Raw genomic sequence first — 23,031 nt, forward strand, 5'->3', positions numbered from 1 at the left:
CAGTCACGAGATTGTTGACAACCGAGTGGCAAAGGCTCTTTTACTGTCTATGCAAAGGCTTGACTGGATTGCTAGCAACCTGGGTGTCCAAGTGAAGACAGACACGGCCTTGCAGTATGGCTACGTCGAGGCAAATAAATAACGTTTCTTTGGGAAATTAGGATATTCAGAATTTACCGGTACACTACAGAAAACAGTTTGTTTCAGCATGATCAGCTTGTTAACACAGGCTAATGACCGGCTGAAAAGTTAGCATTGGCTATTCATGTTAGATGGCTTTAACGTTCTGGGTTTTTAACGCCAGCAAACTGAACTGAACAAATTGAAACGTTTTAAAACTTGGGTACAAACATTGACAGCTAATGTTTTGTACCGTCTTTGCGTTTGCCAAATGCAGTTAACTCATACCTGACAGACAGCTAGTCAGCTTATCTAGTCAATGTCTTTAACGTGAACTATTACAGACGGGACTCTGGCTAAGCTCTATAACTACTGCCAACTGGTAAGCAAACTAGTTATATTTTTTCATGACGTTCGTCCATGAAGTTCGTTTTGGTTGTCATTCCCCTCCAAACCATATGCTAAATTTAACTGCGAGGTTGCCTGTGCTTGCAACAAAAGTGGACAGCTGGACTGACCCCTAACGTAAGCGGAATGGGGAGCAAATTCCAATGTAGATTCAATAATGAAGCACTTCAGCTGAATGAGCTGATGTGTAAGGTTGACACTGACTGAATTTAAAGTTGTTACTTCGTCCATTATGCTTTTGCGGCTGCCATACTGCAGGGTTAAGATGGTACAGTTGGATATAACTTGGGGAAAAATACAGAAGTTAATCCAGTTTTGTAGATATGACAAAAACCCTTAATGAATGGTAACCGTGGGCAGATTTGTTCCATAGAGTTCATTGTAGTCAGAGAAAGCAACGAGTAGTGGCAGACGCACTATCCATTGGGTATCAGCTGACATCCGCTGGCGGCCAAGGAGACCAAGTCATGGATCAGCTCAAAGTCAAAGACCGAATACTGGAAAATATCTCTTTGTCGGTAAAGAAGGTAAGCTGTATCCTATAAAGCAGATATATGAGTGTTTGTAGATAAACGGTGGTTTGTGGAGAAGAGAATATCAGTTAAAAGTGGGCCTTGCTGTTTCGGATTTGGAAACAACACCCCAACCCTCCGAGGCGAGCTAGCCATTCCAGAGGTTTTGTTGATGTTTTGGAGAATACGCAATTACATCACGGCATCTGTACCTGTGCGAAGCCATAACATCTTATCAATTACGTAATTTGTATGTTAAAAACAAATCCCGGTCCAACTTCTAAAGCATTCTTGTTTGGATGCGGCACAGGGACTGTGTTGTAAACACTGCCTTCTCCACAATGCATAATGCTACCGAACGTAGCTATATTTCTGTTTACCTCAATCAGTGACTCCTTTGTCTTGAAAAGTATGGCTTGAAACAATCGGTACATTATTGTGGTCAGCATTTGTCATTATTAATGCACGTTGATTTATAGCTTTCTGTGGCGGCAGGGCACATTATTTCAGCATGAGCTCCCGACATGGTCAACTGAAATTAGCACCGTACATTTTGTTCTAATCTTATGTCATTTATATTCTCGTGTTAAAATAAGTATATTTCAAGTTATTATGATAACGTCAGTTAAAATCCAATGTTACGGTTTCTCATGGTGTCAGTGCTGCTATGCCATTGTCTTTTCCCTCGTTTTTTGACATAGCGACCTACTTCTGCTTTATGTATTCCTGACGTTTCCTGTTCCAAGTTTGGAGGTCACATGACTGTCAGGTGCTTGGAATTTATGTGGGTTCACAAAAGCTGGTGTAGTCAAATGCTTATTATTGCTAATGTGCAGCTCTAATCACACCCTTTCTCATAAGTCATTGTAACCTGTTTTGAAACCCCCATTCAATGCATAGCCCTGCATTTGACATGAAAATACATATTTATTCTGTTATTCCATCAAATATTTCAGTCACTGAAATGACACATGCACTACAATAGCCTTTTACTTTCTGTTTCACCTCATGTGTAATTCCCCTCTTTGCTGTGCTTTTCCAGCTGCAGAGTTACTTTGCTGCTTGCGAAGATGAAACTCCAGCCATTCGTAACCACGACCGGGTTTTACAGCGCCTTTGTGAACACCTGGACCATGCCTTGCTTTATGGGTAAGATTGCTGGTAGTTCAAACAGAGCATCTGGGTTCACCTGTGCTACTGTAAACATGGCATGAGAGCAACATGGCCTGAGTTCTAGGCTATGGATACATACAGTAGACAATGTCTCGTTGTTTGACCGGGTAGATGCCCCAGAGTTACACTATGGTTTCAGTTCCTAGGGGAATGGCTGCAGATGAACAGCTTATTTTCAGTGTACTGTAGTTTACTGTGCGGATAATGTGTATTGAATGTATATGCACATTGTGTTCCATCCTTACACCCTGTTGTGTGTGTGTGTGTGTGTGTGTGTGTGTGTGTGTGTGTGTGTGTGTGTGTGTGTGTGTGTGTGTGTGTGTGTGTGTGTGTGTGTGTGTGTGTGTGTGTGTGTGTGTGTGTGCGCGGCCTGTGTTTGTGCGAAAGGCTTCAGGACATCTCCTCAGGTTACTGGGTCCTTGTCCTGCACTTCACACGCAGAGAAGCGGTGCGGCAGATAGACGAGCTTAAGCACATAGCTACGAACCTTGGCCGCAGTGAGCACAAACTCTTACCCATTTCACTTGAATGTGTTCTTCCGCTGATTGCACTACTCAGTGCCTATGACATTACACTGTGTAAAGCAAAAAAGCAAGTGTATATTGATCCAGCAGTTACTGTTTGGTGCTTTTGTATGAGTGCGATACCACAGAGAAACACTTAAAAATCAGCCTCCCAGGTGATCCAGACTGACTGAAACCCCTTGATTGTTCATTACTTATTTTATTTTTTCCAGTTTAAACAAAATTATGCTCCTATACTTATTTATATTTCTTCTGATTTGTGTTTCTTTAAAAATGGTACATGAATTTATTGTGGTCTGACCCGACAGTACATTTCCAGTTTTATGGCGACTAGCCCGTCTAAATGGGATTGTTGTCTGGCTGGCTGTATAGGTCGTGCCTGGCTGTACCTGGCCCTCAGTGAGAGTTCATTAGAAAGCTACCTCCGCCTTTTCCAAGAGAACCAGGCACTGTTGCAGAAATATTACTTCAAGTGAGTTCTGTCATATAAGCTGCATGTTGACACATACCTAAAGCTTACCTGTTGGTTTGGGCATGGTAATCACAAGCTCAAGAACCTGTTATTCCTGATGGGTATTTGGGAGGATTATTTTAGCTCTGTCTGCAGTTTAGCTTATTTTGCCTTAAAGTTTGAGGTGACAGTATTGCTCCTTTGATAGATAACGTTGACACGAGATAGAAATAAATGCACAATACATAAAGAAATATCTGATATTTTGAACATTTTACCATCTGTTTCTCTATCTTACTGTGTTGTCCTTCTCTGTAGAAATGCATTGGTCTGCAGCCATGACCACCTCACCCTTTTCGTTACATTGGTGTCTGGGCTGGAGTTTATCCGGTTTGACCTAGAGCTGGTATGTGTTGCCTTACTCACAAAAACGAATACACATGAATATCACCAGATAAATGATTTAAGCAATGAAAACCATTTGAGTACATTAGTTGTAAAATGTTTTCCTCCTGGATTACTCCTTGATTACGCCTCGGTCATTATATTTGTAGGACTTGTAAAGCAATTTTTAATTGTCTTCTTTTTCCGGATCCAGGATGTCCCTTACCTAGATGTTGCCCCCTACATGCCTGAGTACTATAAACCACAGAATCTTCTGGACTTTGAGGAGAGGTTACCTAGTTCGGACAGTTTGTCCCTTCACTCCTTCACTTCCCTCACCTCCACCAACCTGGAGTGGGACGACAGTGCCATCGCCCCGTCCAGTGAAGGTAAGACCCCTCTCTTATTTCTGCTCCTCTTCCTTTGTTAGCAATTCTCTAATTCATCTACACTCTGCATTTCATTTACAGTGAGTCTGTGTTTCACATAAATACAGGTCACACACGTTCACTCGGCACAATTTGGGAATGTGGAAGTTAGACTGAAGAATGGTTTAGCTGTTAATGCTTTTTCTTTCCATGTCAGTCATCACTTGTACGCAATGAAAGCAGCCACTGTTATTTTGTGGAACTGTGTCACATGCAAAGGTTTAGATGTCCGTGCAACTTCAGATTCTCAAGCTCAGATTCTCATAGCTCGGTCATTACATAGTTCATTGCATAGTTCATACCGTAGTCCAGTACATAGACTATAGTTTCCTAAGTGCTGTTTCACTTCACATTGCTTCTTATGTCATCATTTTCAGTTCATTGCATTCTCTTTATTTCTTTTTTTTTTCTTCCTGTCTTCATCTTGTCATACCTTTTTCCCCGCCTAATGTTGAGTCTTATCCTTATCCCTCCTTTTTTTAGATTATGATTTCGGTGACATCTTCCCTGTGTTGCAGTCAATGCCAAATGCAGACTGGGAAGGTGGGACATGGTTATTCCCCCTTCACCCGTCACCATAACACCCCCTCACCCTCCACCACTGCATACCTCACCTCACCTACCCACACACACACACCCAACTCCACACACACACATACACCCACACAGCTTCATGCATGTGCGTATAGCCATACCTTCATGGTGGTTGACTTGAGATGTGCATGCTACCTTGTTCTGTTCTGTTCTGTGTTGCTTTTTATGGTATGCTAAATACATGTTTGCTCAACAAGAAGGCTGGTCAGGTTTGGTCTAGAAATCAACTGGGCATTTGAATGTAGATAATTATCCAACTCTGGGTGTTTGAATGTCACCCACTTTGGGTGTGTATGTTGGGTGTGTTGGTGGAAGTGAAAGTTATGTTTGAAATAGCCTATATGTTGTCCTGTAGGTGTTGTATATTGTGCCTTGTTGTCATTACATTTACATTTCACTGTCATTGCATTTGCATTGCAAATGTGCATGAGATCTGGAACTGGCTAGAGATCACACAGCTTAGTCTTCTGACAGAGTGATATTATTTTAGTGATTATTTCAATAACAGCACAACAGCACTGTCCAGTTAGAAGTGAGAATCAGAGACGAACAGGTGAGTTATGGTCATTCTTGTGTCTGGTAGCAGCATCAGCATTTTACTAAAGCATCCTGCAATGCCTGGTGCAGCCACTGCTCAGCTAACCGAGTTTGTAATGGCCGATATTATAACCTTTTCACGCATATGGCACTGGTTCTGCTGGGTGTTGGGCCTGAGTTTAAGCAGCTACTCATATGCTTCAGTGTTGGTGTCAAATTTAATTAAAGTACTACAGTATAGTAAAGTGTAGTATTCAAGCTTTAATAACGAAATGAGTAATGCAGTTTGTTCTGAAGTTTTTCACTTTAAGTGTGTACTACAATACAAATCACACTGAAATGAGAGAAATAACATTATCCAGACAATCCCATTTAAATTCTGATTAGATCTGTCAAATAATCAATACTCTGACTTTAATTGGAGTTTATCATGATTCCTGGATGAGAATGCGTCATCATGGAATCAGATTTTTACCAGTTCGCTTAGCATGTAAACTGGAATATTCTGAATTTGGATAATGATCGGAATGGTGATTTAATCAGATTATTGGTAACAGCACTGACTGATCTGAAGCTATGGCAGTCTGGTTAAAATCAGGCCTATCCGGTCTTGACAGTCTCCATGCCAGCTTTGTCCTGATGTGTTTGTCTGTGCTCCTCATCTGTGGTAAATGTGCATCACTGTGCGTCTGTGTGTTTGAAACGGAGATTCTCGTATGAGGCATCTGCTGTTTTGAGCCTATGTCTCCACCTCTGCTTACCTAGAGGGAGACTTGACCGACCCAGTCAGCGCTCCGCACTCCAGCGTGTCCGACCCACAAACCGTGGTCAGCGACTCCGGGCTGGTTCGGTCCACTGGGGCACCACCGTCCAGAACCACCTCGCTCTCGCGCAGCCCTACCTTCCGGCACAACCCGTTCAACGAGGACTCGGACACCAACACCAACACCTCGGCCGACGTGACACCGGTGCACAGCAGGCATGAGGCCACCACCGGAGAAGACACGGAGAGCACCAGCACCGAGCTGGAGGTGATCCGGTGAGCTCAGCTCAGACGCGGCCTTGTTTCCCTTCATGGGCTGCATACGGGTGGCCTATCTGCATCTATCTGCCCACTCATTCTCTTCAATCAGCCAGATGAGGTTTAGATTATGAATTCGGTAACGTCTTCCCTGTGTTGCCGTTAAAGCCAAATGCGTTCATTTGCATTCTGTTTACGGCAAGCCAAAACGCTAATTGGGAAGGTGGGACATGGTTACATTGTCTCCCATGTGACAGATTTAGTTAAATACCTAATGAGTGTTTATGTAGTAAATTCAGACAGTCAGTAGACACAGCATTAGGAGAGCCAGTTTGGTCTGTCGTGTGAGATGCATTTTAATGGATTGAGTTTGACAGCGTGTCCCCGTTTCAATGAATGGATATGTTATTATTTTGGTCGCCTCAGAATGGCCAGACGAAGGAAGCCAGCCAAGAAGCGACGTGGGAAGGACTCGACGGGCTCCGTGAGCAGCGTCCAGAGCATGGCCACTACAGAGCTGGGGGAGGCTGAGGAGGGCCATGAACTTGGGGCCAGGAGGGAGCAGGAGACGGACCCCCACACCGTAGACAGTTGGAGCGCCTCCGAAGGCCCAGACGGGCCAGCGCTGGACGCCACGCGGAGGAAGAGGAAGGAGGACGGCGGGGACGAGGAGGATCCCGAGGATCTGCTGAGACTCCCCGAGATGACGGACACCTCCATGGACCGTGTGGGCCAGCCGCTGTGTGACGTCATGGACCGGCTGAACGGCACCCTGGACCGAGAGAGCTGGGAAAGAGCAGGCGAGGAGGATGACGAGAGAGGGGCGGACGAAGATGCGGTCGAAGGCGGCGGCAGGAGAGGCACCCGAACAGCACCACCTCCCCAGCCGCAGCCCTTTCGGGGCGACTCGGGCGGTGAGCCACCTGACCCTGTGGGCCAGTCTGGCCCTCTGGCCCCCAGCCCTGGGTTCCTGCAGGCCCCACCAGCCCCCGCCGACTTCTACTGCTTTACCCCTCACAGTCCGGACACTGCTGCCGCACGTCGTAGCCGCCATGACCCTGCAGGGGATGGCCAGCCGCCGGCTCTTCCTGGTGGCCATGCGGATGAGGGAGAGGCAGCGACAGAAGAACCAGCGCCGCAGCCACAGCACGCCCACAGCCTCGCCATAGAGGACGCAGAGGGGGAGGGGGAGGGGGAGGAGAAGGGCCCTGAGGAGGCCCCCGTGGATGCCCCTGTGCTGGAGAACGGAGCATCTCCCGATGGGGAGAGCGAGGAGCAGCCCAGTCCCACAGAGAACTCCCATCCTGCAGAGTTCAGGTGAGATGCCCTGCCCTGTCAGCCTCTCAGTGATGGATGAGGGGAAGCTGGAATGAAGCCCAGCTCGTTTGGGAAGTTTGTGCAGTGATTTAACCTTTTTTTTTTTGTACAATTCAACAGTGTGGACAACAATCACCTGCTCCTGCTCATGATTCACGTCTTCAGAGAGAACGAGGAGCAACTCTTTAAGGTCTGGACAACTTTCACTATATTGATGTCAAACAATTAACAACTTTTAAAATCATTTTAACATTTTAAATCTAGATTACCATTCAAACCTCCAGAACTGATTATTTATTACAAAAAAATGAAAAAAAAAACACAGACTTGGCCATGTGAATGGCTGTAGGTGCAGCAGCATAGGACTTTGTTGAGCTGTTGTCTCTGCGGGCTCCACTGACAATGTGGCCATACTGTTGACCTCATTCCTTGCATTCTCAGTGTTGAGGGCCCAGTGGTGCTTTATTGATTGTCAGCCTCCAATGCTTCATTGTGTTCCAGATGGTGCGAATGAGCACGGGGCACATGGAGGGGGACCTGCAGCCCCTCTACCTGCTGCTGACAGACTGCTACATCTATCTGCTGCGCAAAGGTGAGACTCCAGACGCAGGTGCAGCAGGCCTGCTGCTCACGCACAACCTGGATTGCTCTCTGATTGCGTTCCCTCTCCGGCACATTATTGATATAACGGGCAGCCGTGGCCTACTGGTTAGCACTTCGGACCTGTAACCGGAGGGTTGCCGGTTCAAACCCCGACCAGTAGGCACGGCTGAAGTGCCCTTGAGTAAGGCACCTAACCCCTCACTGCTCCCCGAAGCCGCTGTTGATGCAGGCAGCTCACTCGCCCGGGGATTAGTGTGTGCTTCACCTCACTGTGTGTACACTGTGTGCTGTGTGTGTTTCACTAATTCACGGATTGGGATAAATGCAGAGACCAAATTTCCCTCACAGGATCAAAAGAGTATACATACATACATACATACATACATATTATTGAGGAATGTGGTGTGATCGTTCACACAATCTCAATCATCCCAAGTCACAGAGAAAGCAACTGACACTGTGTCTTTTGTCTCCTTGTCCTTTCTCTATCCCCTCCTCTTTCTCTCTCTCTCTCTCTCTCTCTCTCACTCTTTCTCTATCTTTCTCTCACTCACCCTTTCTTTATCTCTGTGTCTCTTTTTCTCTTTCTGTTTCCACTTGCTCAGGGGCTGCAGAGAAGCCTTACATGGTTGAAGAAGCCGTGTCATACAATGAGCTGGACTATGTGTCTGTGAGTTGTGATTTTATGCTTTATTGAATGTGTATATTTGTTTTATCGTTGTTATATTGTGTATGTTTTGGATTTTAATATAGACCGATAATTTCTGCATTATTAATTTGAAATGTTTTAAGGGAGATAACTACTACTCAGCAGTATTTGTACTGTACTGTATACTGTACTGTATATCTGTATTTGCTGATGCATGGGTGGCTTGTTTTCATTCTCTCCAGGTTGGCTTAGATCAGCAGACCGTTACACTAGTGTGCACTAACAGGAGAAGACAGTTTCTGCTGGATACGGCAGACTCATCCTTGACTGTGTGAGTGTGCTATCATCTCCATTTCGGCATGTCTTTCCTGTTTCTTATCTCAAGGCCTGATTTGAATGTGTCTTATCGAATAACTGGAGCAGCCTTCAAGATAGCTTTCACTCAAGACAGCATCTTACTCATTTTGAACAGTGTGTCATGGCTGTTGTGAGGAAGACCAGATAATAGATGTTGCTGCGGCCTTAGTTTGCTAGCTAGAATGTCAGTCAGTATCTCAAATGAAGAAATAAAAGTGGAACTGGCAAGGCAATCTGTTTATTACAGTATTACTGTTGTATTACAGTATGGTAAATAAAATGTGTAATATCTAACAAGAGCTCCCTCTATTTCTCCCCCTTTGTCACATACCTGTTCACACATACCCAGCTGGTTTCTGAACATTTTGAGGTCGTCCATGATAAACGGCTGTCGAGAGCCTCCCTACCCCTCCATCCTCACAGATGCCACCATGGAGAAACTGGCTCTCACCAAGTTTGTCTGTCAGGAAACCCACTGTGAGGTACGCATGGGCTGCAGTACTCTACACTCCTCACCTTCAACATAAGCATGTGCAGCGAGCCCGGCAATCAGTCTGTTGTAAATGTCTTATGTGAACAGTGCATGGTGACACTGTGTTTGACCCTCAACAGACAGCACTCTGAAAATAGTTTATGTTTTCTCAAAAATCATCCTTGCTATTTATATTGAACAATCAGTTGCAGTGAATATGTTTGCAAATATGAACACATATTTGCAATATACATGTGTATAAACAAATACCAACCAATTCTCATTTGTCTGATATAATTGGGCTTAATGTAGACAACCAGTAAGTTGCCAAGTGCTCATGTGCTGCTGTTTCCACAGGTCTCTGAGGTCAACATCTGTCTGTACTCCCTGGTGCACTGGGAGGACCCCATGGACATGGGCGTGGCCACCCAGCCGTCCGGCTGCGTTGAGTCGGGCAGCACCAAGGAAGGGCCCCTCTTCTACCGGGCCGGAACCACCTACCTGGGAAAAGAGCAGTGGAAGAGTTGCTACCTGGTGCTCAGGTAGGCTGCATACAGCTGCGACAGTTGGCACAACAGTTTTGCTGAATGTGTCGGCACTCTTGAAAGTGGAGCACAAAGGTCTTTAGCTTATTTAGTTTCTTGTGTTTTTCATGAAGCACTGAAGTGGTTGTGGATGTAGAGGAAGTTAATATAAGAATGGAGGACTTGGTGGAGTTGACTAGAAGAGCCTGAGTTTTGTGGTTAAATGTTGTCTGGAAGCTCTCTGGACATTCCAAACATTCTGTCCCTGCACGGCTGATTCAGCTCAATAAGCTGAGACCCAAAATATTGTGGGCATCTGAGGGAGAATTAAAAAGTCCCTCACTGAGGCGGCAGGAAGAGAATCAGTTGGGTGCCTCCTCAGCATCTGGCAGAGATGCCTGGCACCAAAGAGCCATAACTGTCTCATGGGCAGATTGCAGGAAGGAGTTCATTATTATGGGAAGACCGTAAAGTAGAACAAATTGCGGTATACAGAATCACAAGATATCCAATGTACAACCAGTGACGACAGTGCAGCCTATATTAAAGCAGTGTGATTGTTTGATTGGATTGGAAGGGATGGGGGTAAAGAGGGGTTGTGAGTTAGATTCCGATAAAGCCACTGAAATGAATGTCAATATAATGCAGAGATTGTGTCCTACCTTCCAGAATACAGTTGGTTGCCAAGAAAAAGTAATCTTGCCCAACAGCCCAAAACATACTGCGAACCCCAATTAAGATCTGCTGTGGAGTGGAAATCTGCTGATGGAACACTTACAGTATTAGATTGGCCTGAACCACAACCTCAGTAGGAGCTCTGTGGGATCATTTGGGCAGGGAGAAGTTCAAAAACAACACAGCTAAAACAAGTTAACTGAAGCAAATCCCACCCGGTCCTGCTTAGCAGGACTTACCACAGAATTACACGGTAACACAAAGTTCACAGCAATTTTCCAAAACAAATAGATTCAGTTTTGTGTTTTGAGGGATACATAAATACTCCCTGGCACCAAAATGTCCTGTTTTTATGTTTGTTTATTAGTTTTGTTAATAGAATTAACATTGATTTGTGTTTATTGTGTGGCAGCTGTACTATTTCACAAACAAGCAAAACATCACTCTGGCCAGATAAATGGCTTTAACTGAATGTTGTTGGTCTAAGTCTTTTGAACCGTGCTGTATAAAACGCTTGAGGTTTGCCCAGTGCTAGCAGCAGCTAATGAGCTTTGATGAAAAGCCAGATGTACTCATTAAAGGGTTTTTACTGTCGTCTCTGCAGATGAAATTATAACGTAAAGACATCTTACAGGAAAGACTTCATGGAGTGATCCATTGTCTTTTTACCACACTGTGGCCCTTAACCCTTAAATGTGTGAGTTTTTGAACATTCTAACATAAGATTCCGTTCCGCAACAATTGAAGGTTCTAAAATTTTATCTTGAATTCAATGAACCCAGATATTCTTTAGAATGTTAATTTCCCAACATTCCGTACACCCTTAAGGGTTAATATGGTGTCAATGCCTGTTTGGAATACTGGCCTCCTCAGTGGTCTCTGTTTTGCCTGTATATTAAAGGCATTCATCATCATGATGTGCTCTCTGTGTAGTAAAGGCATCCTGTACCAGTACCCTGAGAGGACCGACGTGACCCCGCTCCTATCCATCACCATGGGGTGAGACTGTTTACATTTCATTTACTGTTTTATTTCCCCCTATACATCAACCTGCCACCCCCATTTCCCTGCATAATCACTTCCTCCTCCATTATGCAGGAGGTGCCATAAACGATGTCATTGTTTATCCCGGTAATCTCATGCCACGTTCAGTCGGCTGGCGCCTTGTCTGACTCATTTTTGAACTTGTCATGTTCATTTTCTTTTCGTTGCCCTTCCGACAGCGGGGAGCACTGCGGGGGCTGTCGGCGCTCCAACAGCACCGAGCGTCCGCACGCCTTCCAGGTGATCCTGACGGACCGCGCCCCTCTGGAGCTGAGCGCCGACAACGAGCAGGACATGGCCGACTGGATGCAGCTGCTGTGCCAGTCCGTCTCAAAAGGGGTCCGTACCTCTGACGTACCACTAACTCCTCAGCCAGCAGTTAGTTTGTATTACATACATTTCCTTCAGGATAAGTAAAGTATCTATCTGTCTGTCTGTCTGTCTGTCTGTCAGTCAAGCTAGCTACCTGTATGTACCTTGATAATTGCATAATGAGCTAACCTTAGGTATCAGCAGCCTGGAGATTGGTGTAGCCTTTACTCTAAGCCCGTTAGGCTGGTCTGATGGGCTTGGTCTGTGAAGCCTCTGTGTAATATTCCTGAAATTGTTATGTATGATCTCATCGCTCCTCATAGCTCTGGAGTTAAGGGGACAGCTGCACATGCAGACTCTTGTCACTGTGCATGTGTGTTTTATATGCAAACCCCCCCCCCCAAGCTGCAGACCTCACTGTCTGTCCCCATCCTGTCCTCCTACACTCTCTCTGAAGTATTAGCATTCCACACAAAAGCCCCCTTCATGTCTTGTGACTCAGACTTTCTGTTTACTGGCTGGACTTGCAGTACTGCGTCTTAACATCGGCGGCTTTGTGTTTTGTCCCTGATCTTTGTTTGTCTCAGGTGATTCCACAAGGTGTCACACCTTCGCCCTGTATCCCTTGCTGCCTCGTGGTGACAAAGAGGAAGTTGCTGACGTGCCACCAGGACTGTCAGACGAGTTTCTTCCGCTCGCTGGGCGCTGCCGAGCTGTGTGATATCACCGCTGTGTGTCTGGAGGACGATAAGGAGTACTGTGTGATTGTAAGACTCTCCACGCTCTCCAGCGCATTCTAAACGGGATGTGGAATTTAAGCACATGGTTGCATTTTCTGTTTCTGATACTTGTTCCTGTTCTGACACACATTTCTTTCTTTCTGTCTGTCTGTCTGTCTTGTCTGTCTGTCTGTCTGTCTGTCTGTCTGTAGGAGTTTTCTGTGGAGCGGGCCCAGTTCCTCCCTCCCTGGGTGCTGTACTTCAGTGGCTGTGAGGAGAGAGATCGCCTCCTAGAGGCACTAGATGTGGCCTGGAAAGACATCTTCCAGGTGAGCGTGTAAAAACAATACTCAGCCCCCTTCACTTCACATTAACTCCCACTAAGAACTGGCCCTTGTAACCCCCAGCCATTGTTTCCTTCTCTCCTTATTTCATGCCAAATGTGTAGTTATCTCATTATGCTGTTACATAAGGAATACCTGTATACTGTGTTTTAAGATAAGTGATTTAACAAGAGAGAACTTACTGTGGCCTAAGGCAAGCATTTTCACATTTACAGTTAATGGATGCACTATTGTAGTCCTCAAGTTCATGAACAGTGAAAGATCTTACAAGGCTCTCTGTGTTCTTCTCCTCCCTGTGCCTTGCAGGTGTGTCTGCCGCGGAAGGCCGTGTCGGAGCCGTCGGTGCAGAAGCGCTGTGGCGAGGCGCTGGCTCTCATCCACAGCGCGTGGCAGCGCAGCGACAGCCTGGCCAGGGGGCGCTTCCAGAGGGAGCCCTGGTGCTGAGCGCTAACCCCCACCAACAAACACCGGGTCAACCACCAACCCCCAGCCCCCCCCAGCCCCAACCCCAGCCCCAGGGAGCAACAGACTCTCCCATGGGCCCGCAGCGCTGATTGACTCTCAAGGACTCGCGGCTGCTGTCGGTGTTAGCTTTCTGTGGCTCTAGGCGGGACTTTGTTTACACTTCTTCGGCCTTGCACAAATATTCAGGCTTATGTTCAGCTTAACGTTACCGCGAGGGACGAAGGGTCACGAGGCTAGGGGTCAGAGAATGAGACACACACACGCCCTCTGTGCAACTTGCTCTGCGAACAAATCTCGAAGTCTTGTTTGAACATTTTAACCACCATCCTAATTGCACCTAAGTGTAAATATGTACATTCGACTGATGTATCCTAAAGTGTACGGAGTCCAGATGGTGGATGGCTTTTTTGCTATTTGGCCGCCTTTTACCTTTATTTGGTCTGCTTGCTAATATTGTCACCTCACATGATGCCCATTCTACACTCACAAGTACTTACTTGTTGCAAGTGTTTGGTAGTCGATGAGGTTTGAGCAGCGGGAAGGACGTTGAGGGCGGTGTATGGTGTGCCACAATGGTCATGTGTATTCTGCTGCTTTTTCAAGCAGTTAGAAAAGGACTTTTGTCAGACACACAGGGCATACAACAGACACTCAGATATTAGAGACAGAAGACACAATGAGAGAGTATCCTTGTATACAGCTAATTGCAAGATTGCACATTTCTTTGAACTTTCTCTCCTTTTATGTATTTCTTTTGAACTAACTGGGTGATGCTGTGTGTGTACGTGTGTGTGTGTGTGTGTGTGTGTGTGTGTGCGTGTGTGTGTGTTTGTTTGAATGTGGTTTTCAGCATTTACAGTATGTGTGTCTGAACATATGTACAGCATGTCTTTGTTGGCTTATTTTAAACTCTGTCTACACACAGGAAGGCAGAGTAGGAAGCAGTTGCTACATAGGCGTGTCTCTCGGTTTGCTTTGTTTTCCCTCAAATATTCAACATATCAGGCTAACGTACGACTCTCATCTGCTTATGTAGTATGGAGTATTGAGTAGTTAAGGGTAAGGTTTGATGGTGGGTGTATGTTTTGTGCGAAGGCTAAGTAAATCATGGCACCACAATCAATGCCAGTAAGATTTGGAATCACGTTAGTAGGCTGCTGATAGTTTGTGAGCATTACAGTATGTATATGATATGGATCTGTAGTTATGTATTAAAATGTAAAAGAGGTACTCTTCGTCAGTCTCCTGCACTGCATGTTAACTGCACTATAGCGGAGGCAGAAACTTGCTTTGGGGCAGCCGTGGCCTACTGGTTAGCAGTTCGGACCTGTAACCGGAGGGTTGCCGGTTCGAACCCCGACCAATAGGCACGGCTGAAGTGCCCTTGAGCAAGGCACCTAACCCCTTACTGCTGCCCGAGCGTCGCTGTTGATGCAGGCAGCTCACTGCGCCGGGATTAGTGTGTGCTTCACCTCACTGTGTGTACACTGTGTGCTGTGTGTGTGTTTCACTAATTCACGGATTGGGATAAATGCAGAGACCAAATTTCCCTCACGGGATCAAAAGAGTATATATATACTTATACTAAAACATGTTAAATTATGCACACTGTGGCAGATATTTGCAAAACCTTCAGTTGATTGTCATTTGGCAGTCTGTTTAATGTAAGCCATTGTTTTTGGTATGATGAGGCAAGGTTAGGACACAGTTTTGTCCTGAAGTTCCACGCACATTTATGTGATGAAAAATAATTTGGCTTGGGAAAGGCAGAAATTTGGTCACAGGTCAAGTTATTATAGAATTTGATGACGAGTGATCCCAAGTGATCCAGCCATAACTAGGTGCCTACATTGAAATTAATTGAATTGCCTGACACTTTTATCCCAAGTGACTCCCAGTATAGGGAATGCATTATGTTTTATCTACACATGCCTGACTGCTTTTCGTTCTTTAACAAAACGGCATGAGCATATGATTTAGTGTCCTCTCTACCTACAATCAGGAATGTCCACATATGGGCACTACACAGCTCAGGCTGAGACCAGGGCTTCATAAATGGTGGACTGAGTTATCCATAATAATCTCTCCTTGGCAGTGCAATAGTGAAGTTGTGCACATTATTGAGAGTGTTAAGGCACATTATTGAGAGAAACTGTGGCGTTCCTTCGATGTCTAGAGAAGTTGTTTTGGAGCAAAGGAAGATAAGGACTAAGTGTATTTAAAAAAAATGTTTGTATTTTACACTTGATAGCATGGCGGCCTTTACATAATAATTAAATGTAGAAGCCCGCTCCATGACTGTGTGTGTGTGTGTGTGTGTGTGTCTGAATCAAGGAATGAGTGCATGTAGTTATTTAGCTTATGGATGTTGCCTTGTAGCCTGGCTTTCGAGGACTCCTTTGTCATTTTTTTTTTTCCATCTAGAGTGCTCTCAGATATTTTGCTGAAATGCCATATGATATATTGAATGTGACTCAATAGTGTTTTCTTCACTTGCTATTATAAAGCACTGTGTCATTTTGACCCGTCTTTTAGACCCCAATCTTTCTGTGGTCTTGCTTTGAAAACAGTCTTTACACCTCAGGTGGGTAATTCTACACATTCATTGGAGACTCTGTGCAAATCTCCTTCAGAATGTGTCCAGCTGGTCTTTTGACTTTTTTGTAGACTTTTTATTTTTACTTTTTTACTATTTATTTTTTTTGTAGCCCCTTGCAAATATGTTGCCCGAGTGAATTTGATTGCACACTGGACATGGGGTGTTTTTGGTCTTTTTGCAGGTAATTGCAAAGTATAAAAAGATATTCCATATAATGAAGAGGGTGTAGACATGAGAATCGAAAGATCTGAAATCTCAGGACAATATCGAGGTGTTTCCCAGAGTACTGCAGTTTGAGTGTTTGCACATTGCTGGCCAATGATGGATTACATCTGTTAAATGATCATGAGATGGAGCATTTTTACATAGTTGTTTTGTTTTTTGCTGTTATTATTTTGTAATATATTTAGTTGCCTTTTGCAGGACTTGTAATAATGTATAATGAGTGGTGACTGTATTCTAACACTTGAGCTCAGATACACTAAAAGCTGCATGTGCTAAAATAAAATAAATTTAAAAAGTTTTTTTTTTTAACATTATGTTCATACCTTAATGAATGTATATAGAAATCACTTTTGTTTTTGTAAATAGGACATCATATGAATAAAGACACCAAAACATGCTCCCATGGACATGGACTGCTTATGTTTTGAGATTGAGGCATGCAGGAACGCAAACACTGTGATGAAAGATTCTGGAATGAAGAGTAAGTGTTGAAAACCGTGAGGTCTGATATGTTTTGATGAATTCTACACAGACAGGATTTTGCAGACTGTCTCTGTCTCACCGTGTGCACTAGTACCACTCTGCAATTAGAGCTTTTATATGGTTAGTGAATCTCTCACATTTATCACACTCCGGAGACCATGAGAGATGGTAAGAATTGTTTACTTTATATGTTGTTTCACTCTGTAATCATCATGTTTGGTGTATTGCTCAAAAGATTGCTCTGCCAATCATTTGTGCTTGTGTTTGGAATTAACCTAAGATGGAATTTGTCAGAAGACGATATCTTCTTCTCCAGCTGGCCTAATTATGGCTGCATCTCCAGCATGGATCATTACTCCCTCTCTTCCCAAAAGTAGACCACAGATGGTGGGCCACAGGTAATTAGGGGATGCAAATATTTCTGTGCAAACTAAACCGGGCCAACACTGTCACATAAACAAAAAGCAAAACATGCAGATTAAAGTGCAGTGCATCATGTGAACTTCCTGTAGAAAAATCAAACAAAAAAAAAAAAACGTTTTTTTGCATAATGCATCTTCTGCAGCTAGTCAACACATAGGTCTCAGATTGATCAAGCACAGGGTAGGAATTTCACGGCGGCTACGACGGCCCTTGCGTTGGCCGTGAGGCCCCTTTGAAAATCAGAGGTTTACAGGCCACGGTGGCCTTGGTGCCCCCTTCTTTCAATATTCTGCTTTGCGTCGTACTAATAGCAATTTTATTTAGCCTGTGGCCTGTCAAAATAATCTTAGCATTCACAGCGCAAATTTATTTAGTCTTTTACGCAGTGGAGAAAGTGACAGCGCAAGAAAGAAATTGCGTCCAAATTCACCCATTCTCAGTTGAACTACTCGCGAAGTAGCCTATTCATCACACAGACATCACAAGTATCACATGAAAGAGCTTTTTCTCAGCTTTTAAACGATGTTAGCCGATAATTGCTGTGTTGAACGGTTCGCGAGAAAAGTAAATAATATAATTAAATTTAATCATACATTCTACTGAAGGTTTTGCGTCCCATGATCTCCCTACCCATTCATCTCGGTGGAATACTTTACGAACCCTTCTTTTAACACATGACAAACCATATATCAGAATAAACAGGAGACCTTACCGAACACAAAGGTGTAAAGCAGTCCCCTGTACAGTTAGCCGTTCCAGAGTAACCCAGTTTTGAATTTGCAGTAAAGTTCGACATACATGGATGTCTCCAAATTTGGGCTTTAAGTTTTACAATGTGTTTTTAAATTGTTCCACATGATTTCATAACGGGCCAAATACAAAATAAATGTTACAAATATCGCCTAGATATTGGTAAATCAGAATACAGCTGACTAAGAATTTGTGAAAGTAGCCTTAATGAACACAAAATGCTAAGCATGCATCTAGGCTATTTGAGTTTCTTAAAGCTGAGCTGTGATTAAATTGTTCAATACATGATTTCATAACAGGCCAAATATAAAATAAATGTTATATATAGCCTAGGTAGTCAGATGATTTACAGTTCTATTTAATATGTCATGTTTTCATTTCATGTTTTTGTAATGTTTCATACAGTGATGCAGGTCTACTGCAGTGAATAGGCTAAACTTTGATCATTTTTATAGCCTACTACTGTATAGTTAACTTTGTCCTTGGTGCCCTGACATGTGGCCTTTGTGCCCCCCACCAAATATGCCCAACTGAAGGCCAAGTGGCCTTGCCCCCAGAATGGTGAAATTCCAAGCCTGATCAAGCATGTTTCAAAGTTACAACTCGCAGAATAAGTTAACACTCTTCTGATGCATCATTCTGCATCATTCTTGTGTTGTGTGTGTGCTTTCTCGGTCAGTACTGTGTTGGTAAGTTACTGTTTCTCCAGCATGCAAAGCTTCACAGATGACTCTTTCCCAACTCCAAAGCCAGGAAAGAGGAGCCCACACAAGTTCTGGGCTTGGAACATATGGAGGGCAGTGACTGTGTTGGAGATGCTGTAGAACGTTAGTGTCCCGTCCAGCTGGTCCAGGAACACACCAATCCTGGGGGAGAAGCTTTTGGTGGTGATTTCATGTTCAACATCATTGTGCCAGGCCGTGTATTGGTTATCTGTGCAGTGTAGGCTCCAGGAGCTGGCGTTGCGACCCAGCCCGCACTCCAAGCCTTTGCCTTTCCTGCAGAGTCCCTCCAGGGCCACGCCGATGAAGACTCCTTTCCCCCGCCACTCCACCTCCCAGTAGCATTGCCCTCCATATAGGCCCTCCACACACAGCAACTGCTCCCAGTGGTCAAACGTCTTAAGGAGGCTTCCCCTGCTCTGACGACGGTCCACCCTCATTACCTTTCTGTTGTCATCAGTGAGCCGTAAGAAGGAATTGGATGTCTCAGGATCCAGGGACAGTAAGCAGGCATCTGAGATGGTGGTGGGGTGGGGGCATATATAGAGAGAGAGTCAAACACATGGCGTTACAAGGAGTGCCCTGTTGTTATTCTAAAACTTGGGTTCTATTCTGTGTGTGGGCAAATCTGAATGGTTTGAACAGTCAACCTGTTTTGAAGGAATTTAAATGACTTGTGTGTATGTGTTTTGGGAAGAGGGGGTACAAGCGTGTAGTCCTTTGTCAGTAGATGAAAGACTTACGCTGTAACAAGTCCCTTCTGGTCACAGAGCTGTCAGCAGGCACTGTGGGGACACCAATATTGCAGTGATGAACAAGAGAAGAACACTCTCATCCTCCAGTGGTGAGAAGAACACTCTCATCCTCCATTTTATAAGACATGACTCCCTCATCTTAGCTGAAATTGCATACTCACAGGACATGTATGTTGTTGGTTTGTTCATGAATGACTGAGTTCTTCCTGTGACAATTTGTTGACATTAATTAGCATAATAAGCATAACATAACATGCAGTTATGAATATCATGAAATGATGCCATTTGTTTTATACCACAACTATTGAGGTCTGTCTGCCATTAAGACCAAAGATAATTGAGACTCACGTATAGCAGGCAGAGCCTTTGAGAAGTTTACAGGTGCCTCTGTAAAAAAAATATACAGCAGTTAATTTGTCAAATTTAGTCAATCTAGATAGATTTTCTATTTTTACATGTGTAAGCTTCTTTCTGTCTTACCTCTGATGGGTATGGTTGGTCCCTGTTGACGGAATAAATGCAATAAGTGCATGAGGTTTGTGGTTCTTGTTTTGATATACCACAGTATCACCATTATACACAAATATAGTTTTTATCACTATATTCTTGCAGATTCATAGCATACTTTTGCTTAGGTGAAAAGAAGATGTTTTTAATTATAACTTCTGTGTTTGTTTTTCCCCCCAAGGAAGACTAAGACTAAGACTAAGGAAAACTGACCATGAATCGTCCAGACTGATGTCACACACATACCAGTGGATCTACCAAAGCAGGTTAAACCTGTTCATTTCTCAGTCGGTGCTTTCATTCACAGCCGACCCATATTTTCTAAATTTCCTCCAGCAATCCTCTTGGATGTTATACATTTGATGAATGACCAAAGCATTGTGCTTTAGACTTAACAGGGAACCGACCTGATCTTTCATGTGGTCGTTTTCAGGGACCTCTAAGGATTTGTTGACAATGACGTGTTTCTTGACACCTAGATCTGATGCCGAGATAACAACATAAAGCTAGAGTCAGTCATAATAACATAGGAGTTATGCAGCAAACACTAATCTATAATACACCTCAACTTCTGGTTGGTTATTAGGAAATATAGACAAACTGTATATAAATGTTTGCACACCTAAAACCTTACCTGGTTTACTGCGCGGTTTGACCTGTGGTGCTTGGAAAAGCTGTACATCGTTAACTGTGGAGACAGGATGAGAAGAGCTTTGACAAAAAAAATCATGACTCACCCTGAGATGTTCTTAAAACAAAATGTAATGTTTTGGAATTAATATCATGTAGAAAAAATATATTATGCACCTTGTTGGTGAATGCTCTTTAAGGCCCCATCCCATTTGTTCACAACAGTGTCTCTCAAATCATTCAAAACAGTCTTAACAAACGGGAAGTAATGTCTGTTATTGATGACCATTGTGGGTTGTTTTGCTTGTTGCAGAGTGCTGTTGATCTCTTGCCATTTCTGCCCAGAACCAGAAAGAACGACCAATAAATCAGTCTTGTGCACTCACTGACTTTTTGACAGGGGGAAATAAATCATATTGGAGCTGAAGGTCATTGCTGGTCAGTGCTGCTCAATACCTGAAGGATCTGGCCATTGTTCTGCACCGGAGGAACCAGACTGTCCAGCTCTGTGTCCTTTCTTTTCAGAGTGGAGATCTGGGCGATCAGTTGCCTCTCCTCCTTCTCTGCTCGGCTCAGCAGGGCTTTCTTTCTCTCTCTAATGTGCTCTTGATGCCACGCTCTCTTTCCCTCCAAGGTGCGCAGCAGTTCATTGAAAATGCCCTCGCTGTCCTGCACTGCTGCCTCGGCCGATTGCTGTGGTGGTGGACTTAAGATTGAGCTTTCATGTGGACACTGATAACATTGATGCTTATTGACATAGATAGATGCTCTTAAGATCTTTGTTCCCCCCAATATATGTCTTGCCTGCTGTGCTTGCAAAAGCACTTTGTCAAGTTACAAAGATATGTTTTTCAGAGCTGTCTGTCACCACTGCCTCTTGCTTGTCCAGTAAGGTGACATGCTTCACGTGACATCACTCACCTCGAGGGATACCATTGCAGCTCTTAGCTTCTCCAGGTGTTCCTCTCTCTCCTGTGTCTGCTTCTTCAGTCTCTCTTTCATGTCTGCGATGTCATGCTTTAATTATATAAAAAACAACTTCAATCACTATCTTTCTAAATTGTTGCTTCAGTGGAACAGGTCAAATAAGTATAGTTGAACCGGCTCTGTTTGCCACTCAACATGTGTTCACTGAGTGAATTCTAACTCTACCCACTCCTTTTGTCTGACTCTTTGCCAAAACAATACATTATGTTGAATAGATTCAATTCGGTCTCAATTTAATTCAGGAATTACACTTTCACAGAAATTACACTTTTTAATGACTTTACGCTTTTCACTTCCTGTACAGTGTGACATGAAAATGCCAAATTGAAAAATTACAGAATTTCAACTTCTAACACTGTCTCACCTGATTCTTTATACTGTCCTCTCTAGGCAACAGAGTCCTCAGCCGTAGGAAATCTTGGACCATGCCGGCCAGTGCAGTGTTCCTGCTCAGACTTGGCCTCCTGCTGAGGGTGCTCTTGCACTGTGGACAAGTGTAGGTGCCTGAGTACACCTCCATATCCCAGCACCTTTCGATGCACTCGATGCAGAAGTTGTGTCCACATGGTATAGTGGTCGGGTCAGACAAAAAGCCATGACACACAACACATTTAATATTCCTTTCCAGCGCCGGATCACTGATCATTTTCCTCTGAAGGAGGGAGGCACAGGCAGTGTTGACTGACTACTCCGTTGGTGTTTTAATTTTGTACAGGAAGTGTGACTAAATAATCCTCATTTTGCTCTGACGGGAATCCCAGGACAGGACCATCCGGCTGTACTGTAAGTGCTTCTAATGGAGGGTGAGTTTTTGCGTTCACTGTGTGTAACACTGTGAATTTCAAGCACGTCATTGTAGGCGGTGATTCTTATCTTTCTTGAAATACTTAGCTGTATTGTTTCCTCATTGTGTACCTGTTTTGCTTGTGTTGTCATCCCACAGACTTGCCAAAGCTATTTATTGAAGTGATACTGTGCTCAGATCAACCCAATTGGGGAATGTTCTCCAGTTGCACTGCAGATCAGAGAGAGAGAGAGAGAGAGAGAGAGAAAGAGACTCTCAACCCTCACCACCCACCACTACTTAAGCTGCTCCCTGGAAAGAAGATGTTCTTTCCTTTCTTCCCTCTATCTCTCTTCATCCCTCCTTCCCTCTCTCAGTCTCTCTCTCTCTCTCTTTCTCCCTCCCACTCTTAGCCCTTTCTCTTTCTCTTTTGCCCTCTCCCTTACCACCCAGGCGAGCAGTGTTAATATTTCACACCCTCTCTCTCTCTCTCTCTCTCTCTCTCTCTCTCTCTCTCTCTCTCTCTCTCTCTC

At 44.2% G+C, this 23,031-nt stretch overlaps 2 protein-coding genes across 4 annotated transcripts; one reads left to right on the plus strand and one right to left on the minus strand.

Moving 5' to 3' along the window:
• The first annotated feature begins 20 nt into the window (after nt 1–20).
• Nucleotides 21–15,045, plus strand: plekhm2 (pleckstrin homology domain containing, family M (with RUN domain) member 2). 3 transcript variants are annotated; one of them, XM_048240646.1, is made up of 21 exons: nt 21–502; nt 902–1,055; nt 2,083–2,189; nt 2,601–2,710; nt 3,110–3,209; nt 3,507–3,594; nt 3,787–3,961; nt 4,484–4,543; nt 5,897–6,170; nt 6,579–7,469; nt 7,590–7,659; nt 7,971–8,061; nt 8,678–8,742; nt 8,964–9,052; nt 9,428–9,560; nt 9,908–10,092; nt 11,683–11,748; nt 11,973–12,171; nt 12,693–12,872; nt 13,037–13,153; nt 13,475–15,045. In XM_048240646.1, exons 2-21 carry the CDS (start codon nt 996–998, stop codon nt 13,610–13,612), a joined length of 3,198 nt encoding a protein of 1,065 aa, XP_048096603.1. In that variant the 5' UTR covers nt 21–502; nt 902–995; the 3' UTR covers nt 13,613–15,045. The 3 variants fall into 3 exon arrangements, with proteins under 3 accessions (XP_048096603.1, XP_048096604.1, XP_048096605.1); XM_048240647.1 differs by having other exon boundaries at nt 21–1,055; nt 11,973–12,132; XM_048240648.1 differs by lacking the exon at nt 4,484–4,543 and having other exon boundaries at nt 21–1,055.
• Nucleotides 15,046–18,621: 3,576 nt separating this feature from the next.
• Nucleotides 18,622–22,360, minus strand: LOC125293640 (tripartite motif-containing protein 65-like). The gene is made up of 11 exons (XM_048241662.1): nt 22,079–22,360; nt 21,649–21,744; nt 21,184–21,420; nt 20,905–21,064; nt 20,732–20,785; nt 20,505–20,578; nt 20,071–20,092; nt 19,939–19,977; nt 19,752–19,796; nt 19,579–19,620; nt 18,622–19,349 (listed from the first exon to the last, which is right to left on the minus strand). Exons 1-11 carry the CDS (start codon nt 22,358–22,360, stop codon nt 18,808–18,810), a joined length of 1,593 nt encoding a protein of 530 aa, XP_048097619.1. The 3' UTR covers nt 18,622–18,807.
• Nucleotides 22,361–23,031: the final 671 nt, after the last annotated feature.

Source organism: Alosa alosa, chromosome 4 (genome assembly GCF_017589495.1).
Source record: "Alosa alosa isolate M-15738 ecotype Scorff River chromosome 4, AALO_Geno_1.1, whole genome shotgun sequence".
Classification (NCBI taxonomy): Eukaryota; Metazoa; Chordata; class Actinopteri; order Clupeiformes; family Clupeidae; genus Alosa; species Alosa alosa.